This window comes from Indicator indicator, chromosome 14 (assembly GCF_027791375.1).
Source record: "Indicator indicator isolate 239-I01 chromosome 14, UM_Iind_1.1, whole genome shotgun sequence".
NCBI lineage: Eukaryota > Metazoa > Chordata > Aves > Piciformes > Indicatoridae > Indicator > Indicator indicator.
The window spans coordinates 410,528-429,520 of record NC_072023.1 but is presented as its reverse complement, the minus strand read 5'-3'; the positions used below and the strand labels follow the sequence as shown (position 1 = coordinate 429,520).

At 54.5% G+C, this 18,993-nt stretch overlaps 2 protein-coding genes across 3 annotated transcripts; one reads left to right on the top strand and one right to left on the bottom strand.

Moving 5' to 3' along the window:
* The first annotated feature begins 208 nt into the window (after window positions 1-208).
* Window positions 209-1,331, top strand: ETFRF1 (electron transfer flavoprotein regulatory factor 1). The gene is made up of 3 exons (XM_054386752.1): window positions 209-234; window positions 854-937; window positions 1,032-1,331. The coding sequence occupies exons 2-3, from the start codon at window positions 893-895 to the stop codon at window positions 1,329-1,331; spliced, it is 345 nt and encodes a 114-aa protein (XP_054242727.1). The 5' UTR covers window positions 209-234; window positions 854-892.
* Window positions 1,332-6,224: 4,893 nt separating this feature from the next.
* Window positions 6,225-18,104, bottom strand: KRAS (KRAS proto-oncogene, GTPase). 2 transcript variants are annotated; one of them, XM_054386750.1, is made up of 4 exons: window positions 17,994-18,104; window positions 11,403-11,581; window positions 10,769-10,928; window positions 6,225-6,341 (listed from the first exon to the last, which is right to left on the bottom strand). In XM_054386750.1, the coding sequence occupies exons 1-4, from the start codon at window positions 18,102-18,104 to the stop codon at window positions 6,225-6,227; spliced, it is 567 nt and encodes a 188-aa protein (XP_054242725.1). The 2 variants fall into 2 exon arrangements, with proteins under 2 accessions (XP_054242725.1, XP_054242726.1); XM_054386751.1 differs by lacking the exon at window positions 6,225-6,341 and adding an exon at window positions 7,905-8,006.
* Between the last annotated feature and the right edge of the window lie 889 nt (window positions 18,105-18,993).

Below are 18,993 nucleotides of genomic sequence, written 5' to 3'. Positions count from 1 at the left end.
GCGTGTGCAGTGGGGTTTGCGGCCAAGCGGAGCCGGTGAGACTCTGACCTTCCCCTGCTGTCCCCGCGCCCGGCCGGGGAAGGGGTGTGGGGCCGGAGAAGGGACCACCGAGGGCATAGATAGGCCCTCGCGTAGGCGAAGCAGGGGGAGGCGACAGCCGCAGGCTCCGTCCTGGGCCGCGCCGATGTTCTTCATCGCCAGGAGTGCCGCCCGGGGAGGCCGCGCTGAGTTCCGGTTGCTTTTATTTCTTGCAGTAAACCCCAGCTAAGTTCGTTCCTAGCGCGTTGTTCATTTGAACGTTAACGTTAGGCCAGTGCGCACCGGCCTCGATGCTAAACGCACTTAAAAGGGTTTTTTAAAAGCAAATTGTCTAAAGGGAAAAGCTGCGGGCATTGCTGGTTGTGTTTGTGTCTGCGTGCCACTGCCTGCCTGTGCACGCAGATGTATATGAATATTGGGGTTGTTTCTTCATCGTACTGCAAAAAAAATAGTAATTGTTGTGTTTCTTTGGCAGGGCACAGCTGGCAGGCTCGCAGCCAGGGAGGGGGCTGCATGCCCTTAGAAATCAGCCAAGGACAAAGACAGAAGCAAAATGCAGCACAAAGATAAAGCAGCGTGACAGCAACTGAAAGGTTCTGGAGGGTTCTTGTGCTGTGTTGGAGGAGAGATGGAGGACAGAAAAAATGAAAGCAGCCAAAAGCAGAAGAGGCAGAGAGTAGAAGCAGAAAATAGCAGGAGTTAGAGCAGCCAGGGCTGAGAAAGGTTCAAACCTGGCGAGTGGCTGTGCAGGGTGAGGCAGGGAGTTCCTGCCCCGCCCCCCCCCGAAGGCTAATGGCAAACCGTTGTTCCTCAGGTGAACAGAAATATAGGGGGAGAATACAGAGGTCACAGAATGGCAAATTCTCTGAGAGCTGAAGTGCTGAACCTGTACAAAAACGTAAGCGTGCCAAATGCTCTGAGCACCTCCCTGATGCAGCCAGACCCCCCTGGCTCTGCACCCCCTGCTCAAAATCTGTTCTCTTTCCTTCAAGCTGCTGTACCTTGGCAGGGAGTACCCCAAAGGAGCTGACTACTTTAGGAGCCGCTTGAAAGCAGCTTTCCTTAAAAACAAAGACGAGAAGGATCCTGAGAAAATCAAGCAGCTGATCGCCCGAGGAGAGTTTGTGATCAAGGAGCTGGAGGCTTTGTACTTCCTGAGGAAATACCGAGCGCTGAAGCAGCGCTACTACAGCGACGACAAGCCGCTGACAGCCAGCGAGCCGCCGATAGCTGCCGACAGCCACCGCCAGGTGCCGCCGGCGCGCCCGGGGACAACCGGGGAGCACCAATAAAGCAGCTCCAAAGTCACAGCAACCCAGTGGCAGTGCTTCCAAAGCAGAACCTTGCTTCCCGCTGAGGAACTGCTTGGAGGGCTTGGGGGTTGTATTGTACAGGCAAGAGGCTTTTCTCAGCCTCCTGGAGGTTGAACCTCCTGGAACATCCCATGTGAAGTGGTTCTGCAGGAAGCAGGGGTGATACAGCTCTGTTTGATCAGCAGAAGGAACTCTGTAACTGCAGGGTGCTGGAGCGGGCTGCCCAGACAGGTTGTGGAGTCTCCATCTCTGGAGAGATTCCGAACACACCCGGCTGTGTTCCTGCTCTGGCAGGGGGTGGGGCTGGCTGATCTCCAGAGGTCCCTTCCAGCCCCTGCAGTCTGACAAAGCCATGGAGCAGAGCCCTTCTTACCTGACAGCTGGGTTTGGCTGACTCAAGGTGCTCACTTCTCCTGTTTCTCAGTAATCTGAATTTTCAATGCTTCCACTTTTAAGGGATTGGTTTCCACCATGAGTACCTTTTCCAAAGCAAAGCCTCAAAGATTTGAACCACACCTGCTTGGTGTGCAGGAGGCACAGTCAGGGTGGCCTCCTTTGTGGGACTGACCAAGGAGTGAAGGAAGGGCTGGATTTGGGCAGTAATGCTCAAGCACTGCAACCTCTGAAGAGACTTCCTGCTACTGTTGGTTTCTGATGTTGGGTAACTGGAGAGGCAGGGATACAGAACTTGAGCCTCTTCCCTGCAAGAGAATCAGAATCATGAATGGTTTGGGTTGGAAAAGACCTCTGAGATCACCCAGCCCAACCATTCTGGACTGGGGCTAACCACCCCAGCTTCACATTTCTGCCTCTTTGAAATGTCTCCAGGAATGGGCATTCAGCCACCTCCCTGGGCAGTGTGTGCCAGGCTCTGACAACCCTTTCAGGGAAAAAGTTTTTCCTAATCACCAACCTGAACCTCCCTGGTGCAACTTGAGGCCATTTCTTCTCCTCCTATCACTTGTTCCTAGGAAGCAGAGCCCAACCCCCAGCTCACTGCAGCCTCCTCTCAGGGAGCTGGAGAGAGCAATGAGGTCTCCCCTCAGCCTCCTCTTCTCCACACTTGAACCCCCAGCTCCCTCAGCTGCTCCTCCCCAGCCCTGTTCTCCAGACCCTTCCCCACCTTTGTTGCCCTTCTCTGGACCTGCTCCAGCTTCTCAGTGTCCTTCTGGGAATGAGGGCCCAGGACTCAAGCTGTGACACTGGTGCTGAGTCCAGAGGCACAATCCCTGCTCTGCTCCTTGTCACCCCGTTGCTGATCCAGGCCAGGGTGCTGGTGGCTGCCAAACAGCTGCAGCTCACAGGGGCTGCCCTGAGGTACTGAAATTGTTGAGCAGAAGGCAGCTGGGCCAAGTGGTCACCATAACTATTTTTATTACATTAACAATAAATAGGAGCAGTACAGTTTGACAAAAATAGGACAAAATCCAGATCACCTCACAGCACCTACTCCTAAAAACATTAAAAACTGGAAAACAAACAGTGGTCTTTTTTTTGGTTTGTTGGGTTTTTTGTGGTTTGTGGGTTTTGGTTTTGTTTTTTTGGTTTTTTTTTTTTTTGTTGTTTTTTTTTTTTTTTTTTTTTTTTTTTTTTTTGTCTTTTTTATGAACTGAATGTCTGAATGTCACCAACACTGCTGGGTCACACAACCAACCGAGGGGGAAAGCCCTGGGGCCCACTGCAGCTGTTCCACAGCAGAGGAAGCACAGTGTACAAAATGTGCATGGCTGAGACCATACAAAAATAGTTAAAATACATTCCAGGTAAACATGGGGCAGGAAGAAGTCATCCTAGGGAGAGGTTGGCACTGAGAAAGGAAAAAGCAGAAGGTTTCCACCATGAAGAAGACCAAAGACAGTGGAGTAAAGAAAGGGGAAGAAAGATTTTTCCCTGCTGGGTAGCTTCATGTAAACTGGAGACAGAACTGATTGGGGCAGAGTTTGACAGTCCTGGAGGGGAGCCATGGGGACACAGGAGCAGGGACTGTGTCTCAGGGCTGCCTAAAGTGATGCAGTGAAAATCAGGGGGTTTAAGTTAGTAACAATTTCAGGGCAGGTGAGCGCAATTGTAGCTCTGAGCACACTGCTGGGCACGATGCCCACCTGCCTTACAGCACTGGGAGGTACTGGCACAGTTGGCTGCCTGCGGGTGGGGGGCTGGGACTGTTCTCTCAGCAGGCAGCACCTGTCGGGGGTACTCTGCAAGCATTTCCAACAGAGAGAGACAGGAAAGCCCTCCCTGGAAGTGTTCAAGGCCAGGAGCAACCTGGGCTGGTGAAAGATGTCCCCAGCCATGGCAGGGGGTTGGAGCAGAAGATCTCTGAGGCCCCCTCCAACCCAACCCACTCTGTGGGATAGAGTTGTGCAGGCTGCAGCCCACCCTGCTTCACTGCAGCTCTGCAAAGGGCAAGACAAAGATGCACAGCAGTGGCAAGGATCTCTCTGTTTCTTTGCCAGAGGCAAGCAGAACTCATCCAGGTGGAGTTTGAGCTGCCTGAGGAGATGGGTGGCTCCAGTCACCCTCACTGGGGAAAGAACAGCTGCTTTACATCCAGAAACCCACAGGGGAGGACCAGCTACAACTTCTGGCAGGTTTGAGTTCAACACAGCAGTTTCAGACCACCTCCTACCAGCTTTTAGTAAAACATGGCAGGAGGTCTAAAACTCTGATGGTTAACTGCAAACTGGTAAGAATTTCAGACCCTCTGCTGCCAGTTTTTAGCCAATCATCAGAATTTCAGATGTTCTTCTACCAGTTTGGAGTTAAACATCAGAATTTTAGACCTTCTCCCACTAGTTTGGAGTGAAATGAACATAACTTTAGAACAGGCCTAATTTTACAGGCAGTGTGACTCAGTCCACCCCAACATCTTCACCTTGAGATCACTTCCACCTGCTGAAGGAACAGCAGCCACCCTTGCCAGGTACTTCAGATTGACTCAAGAGTGTCCAAACTCTGCACATCACCAACCTGGCTCCAAAATTTGTGAACCCTGGAGGATGTGGAATGTTTTGTGGCCCCAGGAATCTGCTCCTCCTACTCACAATAAAATGTGAGGTTCTCCTATTGCTGCCTTTCCAGAACAACTCCCACTTTTTCTTTCACACCCAAGCTGGAAGGGGGGGGTATGGGGTCTGCTGGAGGGTGGGCAGTGGGGGAAGGATTCTTTTGTCTTAGCCACACTGAAACTGTAGAACAGGCAGCATCCCCCCTGTCACCTTTGCAGCTCCCCACCTAGAGACTCACTGGGGGGTTCCTGGGTTTTGCAAATCCAGAGAACCCTTTGCTCATGCAGCTGCACCTCTGACAACTCAGCAATGCCCCAGGTGTCCTGTGCAGAATTCCCACCTACACTTCAGGAACCCTCAGCACTGCTGTTCCTCCCTGTTCAGGCCTCTCAGTGTTCTGAGCTGTCCTGCTCCAGTTCTTGTGGGGGGCTGGGGTACATTAGACACACACTGATCCAGTTTCACTCTGCAGCCCAGTCAGGGATGTGAAGAAGTGAACCTTCAGGAGCTATGAAGGGAATCTGTAGGCACCCAGGCCCTAAGGAACCAACCAACCATTGCAGCATGCAGCGAGCCACAGGAGCTGGCAGCACTGCAGTCCCTGGCTCCTGCTTCACTGCAGGCTCAGCCTGGGGCAGGACCCAAACCTTGGAAACTTCTCCCCAGATTCTGCATCGATTCTGGTTAAAGGGGGAGGAAGAAATCAGGAGAGAACTTAGAGACAATATTGAAGTGTTGGCCTGGCCTCAGGACAGGCTGGACACTGGAATGCCACTCACCAACCACCTCAGCTGTGCAACCAGAGCAGCACTGCACAAGCATCACTTCCCAGCACTGACTCTGGAAGCCTCCTTCTCTGCTGCCCACCTCTGCAGGTTCCACAGCAGTAGTGGATTCCCAAAGCACCTGCAGGAAGCAGACAAATTCACCTCACTCTGCTCTCACTAGAATTTCAAATCCCTCCCCTCTTTTGCACTCTGATCTAATTCTTCTGCTAACCTCTTGATCTACCTGTGAGTTAACTGAGAATTAATTAGCAACTGGAATCAGCTTCTCTGTTAAGGCTTCTCCCAGAGACACAGAGGGAGAAATCCTGCAGCTGCTGAACAAAGCTGCTGGGAGATTTGGGGGTGAGGGGAGCTGGAGTGGCACCTTGGCAGTCTTCAGGCAATGCATGGACAAGAGCAAATCAAGCTCATCAGAGCTGGGCCTTTTGCCACTGCCAGATGTGCACTGGGTTGTTTTTTTTTTTTTCCTTTTTAATAGAAAAAATAGAGCATTTGAGGAGCAACCAGGACAAGCTGCAGGGAGCATCTGCCTGCGTGAGAAGTTCTTTACATTCATTCAAGTTGATCTGAAATGCTACAAGACTAGATGCCTAGGAGCAAAAAAAGCTACAGGAAGACTGTCAAGGCTTCTGGTCTCTCTATTGCAGTCAGTCAAGAACCAAGGAGAGGCTGGGGAATGAAAAGGCTCTTTTGTAACTACTCCTTTTGCCCAGCCAGAGGGCAGACCCACAACGAGCCCAGAACCTGGAGAGCATCACCCCAGGGTTTGCTTCTGCACACAGAACAGGTTCACAATCAGTAAGAAAATAACCAGGGAGTTAGAAACTGTGCATGCACCAAGGAGTCCTAAGAGAGAGCTCAGGCTGGGGGGTGTTCCTCACAGGCATTGCTAGGTGAAGAACCAAGGAGTGGAAGAATACTGGCACTTGAGAAGGGATGGAGAGTCCACTGCCCTGGGACACAAGCACTCGAAGCAAGCTAAGAGGAGCAGGAAGCAGAGAAGAGAGCAAGGCTAAACCAGGTGCTAATAATTTAGTGTAATGTACAAAAGTGCCCCTGAGGAGCAGAGGCTCTATTTACATCACTGTACACTTTGTCTTTGTCTTCTTCTTCTTCTTCTTCCCATCTTTGCTCATCTTCTCTTTGTGCTTCCGGATTTCCCGCACTAGCGTGTAGAAGGCATCGTCCACGCCCTGCAGGGACGGACAGAGGGACAGACAGAGGGACACTCAGTGCCACCTGCACCCCACAGCCCTGCCCGGCTCCCGGCCTGCATGGCAGGGCAGCCTCAGCACTGCAGGCACAACCGCTTCTGCCTCAGGCTTCTGCAGCCACTGCGGAGGGGGAGGAGGAGAAGGGTAAGGCACAAGTAGAGGAGCAGTAGTGAAGGGTAGGGGCAGGAGCAGAGGGAGGGCAGGAGCAGAGGGAGGGCAGGAGCAGAGGGAGGGCAGGAGCAGAGGGAGGGCAGGAGCAGAGGGAGGGCAGGAGCAGAGGGAGGGCAGGAGCAGAGGGAGGGCAGGAGCAGAGGGAGGGCAGGAGCAGAGGGAGGGCAGGAGCAGAGGGAGGGCAGGAGCAGAGGGAGGGCAGGAGCAGAGGGAGGGCAGGAGCAGAGGGAGGGCAGGAGCAGAGGGAGGGCAGGAGCAGAGGGAGGGCAGGAGCAGAGGGAGGGCAGGAGCAGAGGGAGGGCAGGAGCATGCCTGCTCTGGTCAGCCAAGTGGTGATGAAACTGAAGGTGGCCAAGTCCAGCCAACAGCAGGGTGCTGAGTAGCTCCACTCCAAAGCAGCCTGACCAGCATTTATCCCAACCCTTCACACTCAAGCCCATTACACATCCACACACACCTGGAGCTCAAGCTCTTGGCAGCCTGCCCCCCAAGACCAGCAGCACACCCACCAGGAGGATCAGAGGGCTGGAGAACCTCTGCCATGGGGACAGGCTGAGGGAGTTGGGGCTGTTCAGCCTGGAGAAGGCTCAGGGAGACCTCAGAGCTGCATTTCAATATCTGAAGGGGACCCACAGGAAGGGCTGAGGAGGGACTGTGGTGATAGGACAAGAAGGAATGGATTGAAATTTGAGCAGGGGAGATCGAGACTGGAGATGAGGAAGAAATTCTTTCCAGTGAGTGTGGGGAGACACTGGCACAGGTTGCCCAGGGAGGCTGTGGACGTCCTCTCCCTGGAGGTGTTCAAGGCCAGGCTGGACAAAGCCTTGAGCAGCCTGGGCTGGTGGGAGGTGTCCCTGCCCATGGCAGGGGGCTGGAGCTGGATGTGCTTTGAAGTCCCTTCCAACCCAACCCATTCTGCTCTCTACAGATCCCTGCAAGGAGGCTGCAAGTGAGGTGGGGGTTGGCCTCTGCTCCCTAGCCTTAGGTGACAGAAGGAGAGGAAATGACCTCAAATTGTGCCAGGGGAGGGTTAGGTTGGAGAGAAGGAAAAATTTCTTTGCTACAAGACTGGTCAGGGACTGGCACAGGCTGCCCAGGGAGGTGGTGGAGTCCCCATCCCTGGAAGCACTAAAAGCCACTCACATGTGGTGCTGAGGGACAAAGCAGATGCAGAGGGGTTCCTAGGAATCTTTTTCAGGAGTGATTGCTTCCATCTCATAAATTATGTCCCCAATTAACTGTCCAAGGTCTGATTTGCAAGCCCGTCAATCAATTTAATTTGGCAAGAGATTTGTGCAGCTTCCCCTGCTAATGCCCACAGCTCACCCTGTGCCACCCCAGTACTTACCCTGTCACATTACAAGGCACTTCCTAACTGCCAAGCACCCTGGGGGCTGCTCTTCTGTGCTCAGCTTCCTCACTCTGTACTGGTGAATAATCCCACACCAGGGAATAAAAAGCATCCTCCCCCCTCTGCAGTGTGAGACACAGCTCCTTAGGCACTGCTGCCCTCACAGGCCTGCCAGCTGGGGCACCCACCACTGAAATGCTGAGGGGGCAAAACAAAACCCAGTGAGGTGCTGAGCTTCACTTGAGGGGCATACCAACCCCAGTGAGGTGCTGAGCTTCACTTGAGGGGCATACCAACCCCAGTGAGGTGCTGAGCTTCACTTGAGGGGCATACCAACCCCAGTGAGGTGCTGAGCTTCACTTGAGGGGCATACCAACCCCAGTGAGGTGCTGAGCTTCACTTGAGGGGCATACCAACCCCAGTGAGGTGCTGAGCTTCACTTGAGGGGCATACCAACCCCAGTGAGGTGCTGAGCTTCACTTGAGGGGCATACCAACCCCAGTGAGGTGCTGAGCTTCACTTGAGGGGCATACCAACCCCAGTGAGGTGCTGAGCTTCACTTGAGGGGCATACCAACCCCAGTGAGGTGCTGAGCTTCACTTGAGGGGCATACCAACCCCAGTGAGGTGCTGAGCTTCACTTGAGGGGCATACCAACCCCAGTGAGGTGCTGAGCTTCACTTGAGGGGCATACCAACCCCAGTGAGGTGCTGAGCTTCACGGGGGCTCAGGGATCTCCACAGTCTGTCAGATGCTGGCCTTGCACATTTGCTGCCTGGCAAACACTGACTGCAGGCAGAGCACCCCAAAGTCACTGCCATGTACTGTGGGCATCTGCTCTTCAAAGCCTCCTCCTCATACAGTGGGTTGGAAGGGACCCCAGAGATCATCCACAGCTCCAACCCCTTGCCATGGGCCAGGACACCTCCCACCAGCCCAGGCTGCTCCAGACCCTGTCCCAGATGGCCTTGCAGTGACATGGAGCAAACACTCCAGCTGCACCATTCCGCGGCTGCACCTCACTGGCTCATGGCTTGAACCTAACACTGCTGCTCCTGCAAGAAGTAGGAGCTGCTCAGCCCCTCAGGCCTGGCAGTGCCCTCCCCTCACAGCAAGGTCTTTGCTCAGCCCCTCAGGCCTGGCAGTACCCTCACAGCAAGGTCTTTGCCCAGCCCCTCAGGCCTGGCAGTGCCCTCACAGCAAGGTCTTTGCCCAGCCCCTCAGGCCTGGCAGTACCCTCACAGCAAGGTCTTTGCCCAGCCCCTCAGGCCTGGCAGTGCCCTCCCCTCACAGCAAGGTCTTTGCTCAGCCCCTCAGGCCTGGCAGTACCCTCACAGCAAGGTCTTTGCCCAGCCCCTCAGGCCTGGCAGTGCCCTCACAGCAAGGTCTTTGCTCAGCCCCTCAGGCCTGGCAGTACCCTCACAGCAAGGTCTTTGCCCAGCCCCTCAGGCCTGGCAGTGCCCTCCCCTCACAGCAAGGTCTTTGCTCAGCCCCTCAGGCCTGGCAGTACCCTCACAGCAAGGTCTTTGCCCAGCCCCTCAGGCCTGGCAGTGCCCTCACAGCAAGGTCTTTGCCCAGCCCCTCAGGCCTGGCAGTGCCCTCACAGCAAGGTCTTTGCTCTTACAAGCACAGCAGTTTTCCCCAAGAATGCTTTCCTCCAGAAGTGCAGCACCAGCTCCATCTCTCCCTCTCTTCTCCAGGCCCAGGTGTAACACTGTGTGCAAAGCATGAGAGGAGCCCTGGCAGGACCCTGTGGCTACCTCCCTCCTCTCTACCAATGAGACACAAGCAGCCAACAGCTCTGAAGCCTTACAAGAGCTGGCAAAGCAATACAGGCAGCTCCCACAGGACTTCTGGCCAATTGCTCAGTCACAAACTGAACTGGGCTGGAAGGGACCCTCCAAGGTCCCCTTGCCCAACCCCCTGCAGGCAGCAGGGACACCTCCAGATAGAGCAGGCTGCCCAGGGACACATCCAGGCTGATCCTGAATGTCTGCAGGGATGGAGCCTTAACTACCTCCCTGTGACTTGTTCCAGTGTCTCCCCACCCTCACTGTGCAGAACTCCCTCCTGATATCCAACCTAACTCTGGCCTGCTCCAGTTCCAAACCATTACCCCTGGTCCTATCCCCACAGCCCCTTCTGAACAGTCCCTCCCCAGCCTGCCTGTAGCTCCCCTGCAGATACTGAAATGCAGCTCTGAGGTCTCCCCTGAAGCCTTCTCTCCTGCAGGTTGAGCAGCCCCAACTCTGTCAGCCTGTCCCCATAGCAGAGGTTCTGCAGCTCTCTGATCATCTTGGTGGCCTCCTCTGGACCTTCTCCATCAAGTCCATGTCTCTCTTGTGCTGGGGTGCCATAGCTGGACACACCACTGCAGGTGAGGTCTCCCCACAGCAGACAGAAGGGCAGAATCAGCTCTCTCCACTGCTGGCCATGCATCTTTGGATGTAGCCCAGGTTTTGTGTTTAGCTACAGGGAGCTGCACCAAGCATGTCCCACCAACAGCACCTCACAGGAAAAGTCCTTCTGTCATCAACAGCAGAGACTTCAAGCAGAACAAAGCCATCAGCTGCTTGCTTAGTGCCCTGGCTGAGGAAGGGAAGCCTTTCACCTCTGGGAAGTGCTCCTAAACCCCAAGGTTAAGGATGCTGCAGCTGGCTGAGAGTGAGGAGTAGGAGCAGGCCAGGTCTGACTGAGCTGGAGCAACCAAAGCACATCACTCAGCACTAAACAATTACAGCTACTCATTAATGAGCTGCCAAGGAGAAGACACCTCCCAGGAATTCCTGCTCTGGAGAGACTTCTCTTGTCAGTGCCTGGAACAATCCACATGGTGAGGCCTCAGAGCAGAGCTCTGCAGGAGGCTGCTGGCTGTGGAGCTTTACCTGTCTTGTCTTTGCTGATGTTTCAATGAAGGGAATTCCATAACTTCTTGCTAAATCCTGAGCTTGTTTTGTGTCTACTGTTCTGGAAGGCAAATCACATTTGTTTCCTACGAGCACCATGGGGACATCTTCAGAGTCCTTCACTCTCTTGATTTGTTCCCTGCAAAGAGACAGGTTGGATGTCAGAGGGATGAGCAGGCACCCTTGGGTGGCAGGTCTGAAACAATGACATTCAAATAATGAACACTTCCCAGCATGGCTCCCTCTGGTCATGGGCTGCACACACCCAGCAGAAGCCACCAGCAGCAGCTCTGCTGTAAGCCTGCATCCTGCTCAGCACTCTCAGTGCTCAGCTCTCTTGCTAAGCACCACGCCTGCTGTCTGGGCTGGGCTTGGGCTGGGTGGGTTTTGGGGTGGGTAGGTTGAGGACCACTGGTCTGGTTCTCTACAAAGAGTATCCAGAACTGGTTTGGTCAGGCACTGGAACAGGCTACCCTGGGAGGTGGTGGAGTCCCCATCCCTGGAGCTCAAGAAAGATGTGGCCCCGGTTTGGTGGCTCTTGGAGGGCTTTTCCAGCCCCCATAACTCTGTGGCTCTAAGGAAAGAGTCAGGAGTCCTCTGGCACTGCACACACCTGTAATGGTGAATGTCTTCAAAGGACTTTGTGTTGTTGATAGCAAATACACAGAGGAAGCCTTCTCCTGTCCTCATGTACTGGTCCCGCATGGCACTGTACTCCTCCTGGCCTGCTGTGTCCAGGATGTCCAGCAGGCAGGTCTCTCCATCAATGACTACTTGCTTCCTGTAGGAATCCTGAGGACATAGAAAGAGGCCATAGAGCTGGGTTAGACACACACAAGACTGGGAACACCCAGAGCCAGGAGACAGCCAGGCTGGTCCCCACCTGGGGGAGGGGGAGAGGTCCCCACCTGGGGGAGGGGGAGAGGCACTTTGCAACACCGCACAAAGGGTGCACGGGAGCAAAGCAACTGCCCACCCCTGTGGCACTGAGTAGGACCTGGAGCCCAGCAGGCTCCATGCTGGCCACAGGCAGGCTGGGCTGTGTGTCTGAGCAGCAGCTCACAAGGATTGGCTCCTAGGAAGGTACCAAAAGTGTCTATTTGAAGTTCAAGAATCTGCCAGGAGGGGATTCTGAGACTGGAGAGAAGGAAGAAATTCTGCACAGTGAGGGTAGTGAGACTCTGGCATAGGCTGCCCAGGGAGGCTATGGATGCCTCCTCCTGGAGGTGTTCAAGGCCAGGCTGGATGAGGCCTTGAGCAATCTGGGCGGGTGGGAGGTTGCAAGGGGGGTCAGAAATGGATGATCTGTAGTCCCTTCCAAGCCAGCCCATTCTGTGGAGCCCAGGAGAGCCCTGCTGTGGTTCAGACACTGGATCGAACCATTTCACTGCTACCAAGGCAAAGCCTTCAGGTCACTGATTCACATCTGTGCCAAGTCTGCAGCAGCCACACAGCCAGGTGTGTTCACAGCTCCTTGTGGTGCTGCGCTTCTAGGAGCGGAGAGCTTCAGTGAGAAGAACATCAGCATGGCATCAGCACTTCTGGGAGCATCTGAGTGGCTGACATGAACCCACAGCAGTGAGCTTTAAGCCAGGGGGCAGTGCCAGGGACCCCCCTGTGTGAGCAACACTCACAGCAACACGCACAGGCACACACGCAGCCCTGGCACTCTCTGAGCTGCAGATGAGTAGAACGCTGCTGCAAAAGTGACCCCAGGGCAGTGGGAAGGGAATCTTTGAAGGCACCACACCACACAGCCACTGCTCTGCACTTGGCATCCTCCCAGAAGACTCCTTCCTGTTGCTCCTGCTGAGCACCAGTGCAGAGCAGCAGCAGCTCAGACTGAGCAAGCTCTAATCTTCCCTTTATCTCCAGCCTGGCTGACACTCACCAGTAGCAGGTAAACCAATATTGACCTTACAGAGCAAAGTTTACCTCCAGGGTGATTTTAGAAGCAGGTTTTGTTTATCTGAAACAGATTTCTTTCCCAGAAGTGCCAGCTCAGTGTTCAGGTAAGAAGCAGGTGACATCAGAAACAACAAACCATGTGGAGGTCTTGAGACAAAGTTCCAAGATGTTTAAAATCAGATCAATGTTCTGCCTCATTGCTGAAAGGGAAAACACCAACCCCCCCCAGAGAAAGCATCCTGACTGCAGCTGATTCCAGCTGAGCAGCAGCTGCTCCATGTCAAGAGCTCATCTGCTCCAACCTCCCACCATGCCCAGGGACACCTCTCAGCTAGACCTCAAGGTCTCATCCAGCCTGGCCTTCAACACCCCCAGGCAGGAGGCAGCCACAGCCTCCCTGGGCAGCCTGTGCCAGAGTCTCACCACCCTCCTACTCAAGAACTTCTTCCTCAGCTCCACTCTAACCCTGCTCTGCCTCAGCTTCAAACCATTCCCCCTTGGCCTGGCTCTAGACACCCTCAGCAAAAGTCTCTCTGCAGCCTTCCTGCAGGATCCCTTCAGGTCCTGGCAAGGCAGCTCTGAAGTCCCCCTGGAGCCTTCTCCTCTCCAGGCTGCACACCCCCAGCTCCCTCAGCCTGTGCTCACAGCAGAGCTGCTCCAGCCCTTGGATCATCTTTGTGGCCTCCTCTGGACTCTCTCCAGCAGCTCTGAGTCCTTCTCCTGCTGGGGACACCAGAACTGGACACCATCATGGGGTGAGGGCTCCAGTAGCTTTCAATGGGCTGCCACAATTTTCTTTCCCACAGTGGCAAAGGTTTGATGCTTGGCAGGGGGTGAAAAAAAATCATAATAAAGTCTAAGCAGCAAAGGGTTTCTTATTTCAGTAGCTTGGAAGGAAATCATAAGCTTGAATTTTCTCTCATATCTTTCTTTTCCCTTCTGCCTTAAATCCCCTTCTAGTTAGGGACAAAATTTGCTCCTCCAAAGTGGGCAAAGAAGCTGGAACCTCCTCATTGTACCTGGCCTGTGCTTGCTGCTTCCTGCCAATGTGGTAGGCAAGGCAAAGCCAGCAGTCCCTGACAGGGATTTTTTTTTCCTTTTCTCTTACAATTTATTTTCTTTGAAAATTAGTTCAAGCTTTTGTTTAGAGCTGAGCTGAACTGAGAGGAGTTTCTCTTAGCTCAGTTGAGGGGAATTTCTCTTCCTTTGAAGTGCTCAGATGTAAAGGGACAGAGTGCAGGCTTTGCAGGCTCTGTCCTTCACAGTTTTAACCAAGCAGGCAGATTGCTAGCACTGAAAAGAAAAGCTCAGAGAATGTGGCTGCTCTCTGACAGGAGATCTGCCAGGACTCCCCTCAGCACTGCCACAGAGGCTTGGTAGGACATAGCCCTGAAGAAAGAGACTTGGGGCTGTTGGGTGCTGAGCAGCTCCCCAGGAGCCAGCAGTGCCCTCCTGCAGCCCTCAGGCAGCTGTGTGCTGGGCTGCAGCCAGAGCAGTGTGGACAGAGGGCAGGAGAGGAGATTCTGCCCCTTGGCTCTGCTCTGACCTCATCTCCAATCCTGCCTCCAGATCTGGTGTCCCCAGCAGTGTCCAACCTGAGTCACCCTGTGATTCTCTGAGGATCAGTGTTCACGTACCCAGAATTAGCTTATGTCAGTGTTCCCCTGCTGTAAAAATTAACCAAGCCCTGCGAAACAGAAGGTAAGAAGCACCAAGATATCCCCACAGAGCTTGTGCCACTTGTGCTTCAAAACGGGAGGTGATCCTGCCCAATGGCAGAGGTGTTGGGACCCAAACTAGTCTATAAATGCAGCTGTAGAAGTGGCCAGAGTTCCCCTCAGCACCACTCAGCCTAACCTACATAGGAGTCCAGAAGCTTTAGCTGGCCTTGGTGAGTGCAATAAAGAAAGACTGAAGCAGCAGCCAGCCCTAAGCTGGCAGATCCAACCAGCCCCAAGCAGGAGCTCATTTCCCTGCAGCACACCCAGCTGCCAGTGGGAGCATGCAGCGAGGCAGCTGCAGCACATCTGTGAAAGTTTCCATTGCAGTGATCGCCTCACCTGCACTCACCACAAGAGCTGTGCTGGAGGCTCCTCACTGAGAGGCCAGGCCGTGGCAACCCTCAGGGGAAATGGATCCAAAAGAAACCCCAAAGCCCATCTGAGACAAGCCTCAGCGCCCAGCCGAGCCTCCTCCTCTCGGCGCCCAGCCGAGCCTCCTCTTCAGCGCAGAGCTGTTGGGATGAGCCCAGCAGTGACTGGATGCGAAACCAACACAGCTACTGAGGCTGAGCCCCTCCTGAGCACTGGGGGAGGCTGCCCAGGTGCCTGGGTTGTGGCAGAGCACAGCTTTGCAGTTCAGTATTCCTAAATCAGATGAGGGATTTTGCTAATGCCACTCGAAGCCCTCTGCCAGGCACCTCCAAAAGTGGTCTCTCTCTGGGCCTTGGGAAAGGGGTCAGGGGTTAGATCTAAGTCTTGCTGGGGCTGTCAGCAAAACTCAAACTGAACGCAGAGCTCTGTTCTCTCAGAGCACAAAGGAAGCCTGAGCACAGCTCCACCAGAGGAGGGCACCAGCCCTTCTGGGCTGAGCTCTGGGCCAGGCTTACAGGGGTTTGTGTGCACACAGCTCTGGAGCTCTGCCTGGACACCTACACTCCAAGGAAGGGCTGAAACAGCAAAGCCCCTAAACAGCATCTGTTACAGCAGCAGCAGCCCCCAAACATGCACTGACTGCAATTCCTCCTCCTGGCCCACATCAGCTCCAAGCCAGTTAACCCCTGAAGCAGGCCAGGAGAGATATCTCCCAAACATGACATTTGTGGAACCATCCCACAGAGCCCACTGCACAGAGCAGCACCATGCACACTGCCAGTGCACCTGGCACCAAGCAGCCAGAACCATCTCTCCCCTCCCCAGCTGCACCAAGTCTTCACAACATTTGACCTTCACAAGTTTGTCAAATGCCAGGAAAGATTTGCAAGGACTGTTCAGCAACTCTGTGTGCTGGGATTCACTACAGGTAACACTCAACTCTTCCCTCTGCACCCCAAAAATGCTTAGCTTGACTATTTATTGGCAAGGGAAAATGAGACTTAGGGAAAATGAGACTTTGGGCAACAGCTGCATGGCAGTGAAAGAAACACTGACAGTTCTGATCCACCTGAGCTGGGCAGCCCTAGCCTTATTTCCTCCTGCTGCAGAAAAGCACAGCCCTGGCTCCATGCCCAGCCATGGTACCAGCCATGGTACCTGCCATGGCTCCATGCCCAGCCCAGCCCAACCCAGCCCCTCCCACCTGAATGGGATTCTGCCCAGGCCAGGACATCTAAGCCCACCCCAGATCCCACAGCACTCTTGTCAGAGCCGATTTCTCTCTTCCCTACAAGGTGCTGGCAGCACTGTGAGCACACAGGGTGATGCACCACATGAAGGGGCAGTCTCCATCCTTGTGGTCTCAGAATCCCCAAGGCACAAAGGCAGGAACTGGGAGGAGGGGCAGAGGGTCAATGCTGCTCCATGTAACAAGTTTAAGGGGTTGCTGCTGTGCCCCCAAAGTGTATTACAATACTGTTCACACCGCTCTGGCTCTGACAGCTTGAACACAGAACTCCTCCCCAGTGCTTTCTGTACCACCCAAACACTCCTCTAAGCTCAGAGAAGCCCAGGGGATGATAAACAAGTGTGACAAAGCCCAGCATCCTCCAAAGCTCCCCTAGCAGGCAGAAGTCAACCCCTATGTTGCTTGCTCCTCTCAAGTAGCTGTCTTCTGGCTGTGAAGTGTTTTCTGGGTAGCTGCTGATTAAGGATTTCACATCTCAGCAGCTGAAGAGCTGCTTTCCCAGTGCAAGTCAAACACTTCTCTCCTCAGAAGCCTGTTCACAAAATCTGCTACAGGCATAGAATCACAGAAGGGTTTGGGTTGGAAGGGACCTTAAAGATCATCAAGTTCCTACCCCTGCCATGGACAAGCACACCACACATGAGGTTATGTGGCCAGGCAACAGAGAGAGGACACACAGACAATCTCAAAGTGACAATGAAAGGAGCAATAAATGGGAAACAGCACTTGTTGTGCACCAGGCAAAGATTAAAGCAGCTTTACTCCATGAGTAAAGTCAAAGTGAAGCCAGCACGTCTCTGCTTGGGGCACATGAACTCAGCCTGCCCTAGAGTATGCCAGCTCCCTACCACCTCAGGGAGCTCCTTTTGCTGATGCCCACCTGAACATGACCACAAGCCCACTGAAAGCCTAGGTTTGACCCCAGGTGAGCTGGGAAGTGCGTCACTGTACAAACAGGCAAATGAAGCCCTAGGCCGCAGGGTTTCAGTGCTGGCACCATCAAACCCTGGGCAAATCCTGGTGCCACTTCTCCTATGTATAGCCTGAGGTGACCAAACCAAGGGACCCACAACAGATGTCAGACACCACCAGGCTGCTTCTGCCATTCCAAAGGCAGAGCTCCTCTGCTCAGTAAAAAACTTTCACACATCACAAGGTTTAAAGCTGAGAGTTCCAGGCTGTGAGCAGTGGTGACATCTATCTCCAAGATTCCACTGCAGCAGTTATGACATTTGTATGTGCACTGCTGTGTTTAAACTAAAACCAGGCTCCACAGCTTTGCTCCCCTCACCTGAACACCCCATGATGTTTCTCCCCAGGTGACACAGATCCTAAGGAGAGTCATTAAGAAAATCTCAGAACTGTTTCAGAACTACAACTTTTCCTTCTTGCTATCAAAAAGCCACATTTAAGAGGTGGCATGCAAAGCCATGAAGGGTTTGGCCAAGCATTTTCGAGCTAACTTGGCAAACCTTTGATCTCCAAGACCCTAAAGACACACTGGCCAACAAAACATGGCAATTAACACCATTTTAATGATCAGAATTGTTAATTTTTCCACTGCAGCTGCTGTTCCACAGACAGATCAAGCAGCACAGTGACTTCCTCTCCAACACTGGCTTTGAGCACACAGAATCTCACAATGGTAGGGGAAAAAAGGGACCTCTGAAGATCACCCATTTCAACCCCCCTGCCAGAGCAGGAGCACCCAGAGTCAATCGGCATCCTCTCAGCAATCATGAGCAGATGTTCATCAGCAGGAAGTTTAAGCACAGAAGGCACTGTGCAGCCCTGAAATAGTAACTCCTTTAGCAAGGAGCTGTGCTGCTCACCCACCCTCAGCACTCATCTCTGGGTTTCCCACCACATTCCTGCAGTACCTGTCCAAAAGCAAACCAGCAGCACCGCTGCTGCTGCCCTCCCCTCCCAGGAAGCAGAAGGTGAGATTGTTTACCTCTATGGTCGGGTCATACTCATCCACAAAGTGGTTCTGGATGAGCTGTATTGTCAGGGCGCTCTTGCCTACACCACCAGCTCCAACCACCACCAGTTTGTATTCTGTCATTTTTTAGCAGACCTGAGGACAAAGAAGCCAACGTTAAGCTGAAAGCCCCAACCCAGGAGGACGCTGGCGGCGGTTCCCTTCAGGATCACCTCTCTTTGCCAGCGCCAGAAAGCAGCTCCCTCGCTGGAAGCCAAGGAGCCGCACGCACAGCCTCCAGCATCCTCAGGTGGGCACCGAGCTGGGAGGCTCCCGCCGCACAGGCAGTGAACAACAAACACTTTAGGACGTGCTCATTCGAGCCAGGCCAGAGAGCATTTCTTGCGAGGCACAGGCTTGATCCTCCGCTGCCTAGTGGCTCCGGGCACCTCCCGGCTCCTTCTGAGGCCGGGCCAAAGCGGGAGTCCCTTAGCACCGGCCCCTGCAAGCGGCTCCGACGGGACAGCCACGGGCAAAGCCTCACCTGCCGGCTTCACCGCCGCGGTTCTCCGATTGCGGAACCCCCTCACCCAGACCTTTCCCGGGGCTCAGGCTGCCGCTGCCCGTCCCGGCTCCCCTCAGCCGGCAGCCGGCGACGCGGCCCAGCCCACCAAACTTTCCGGCCCAGCGCTTCGGCCCTGCGAACGGGGGCTCAGTGGTGCGGGGGGAGATGGGGAAGGGGAAGCACAGTTCCGTGAGGAGCAGGGGAGGGCCGGCTCGGAGCGAGTCGCGGGTGCCGGGCTCCCGGAGGGCGTTGGCCACCTGTCCCGACCGCCCCCCGACCGCCGCCGAGCCGCCGCCCGCGCCGCGGGGAAGAGGGGCAGGAGAAACGCCGCTCCGCAGCGGGAATGAGCGGGGTCAGGCTCCGGGGAGGCGGTGCCCGGCCCGGCTGAGCGGTCGGGAAGAAGCAGCGTGCTGGAGCAGGGGGGGAAACGGGAAGGGGGTGCCCGATTCCGCCGAGCTGCACCGCTCC

Coding starts and splice junctions, on each gene's coding strand:
- ETFRF1 (XM_054386752.1), top strand. CDS start 893: ATGGCAAATTCTCTGAGAGCTGAAGTGCTGAACCTGTACAAAAAC. Junction 938..1,031: donor TGCTGAACCTGTACAAAAAC/GTAAGCGTGCCA, acceptor CTTTCCTTCAAG/CTGCTGTACCTTGGCAGGGA.
- KRAS (XM_054386750.1), bottom strand. CDS start 18,104: ATGACAGAATACAAACTGGTGGTGGTTGGAGCTGGTGGTGTAGGCAAG. Junction 11,582..17,993: donor AGTATGACCCGACCATAGAG/GTAAACAATCTC, acceptor CTATGTCCTCAG/GATTCCTACAGGAAGCAAGT. Junction 6,342..10,768: donor CATCAGCAAAGACAAGACAG/GTAAAGCTCCAC, acceptor CCGTCCCTGCAG/GGCGTGGACGATGCCTTCTA.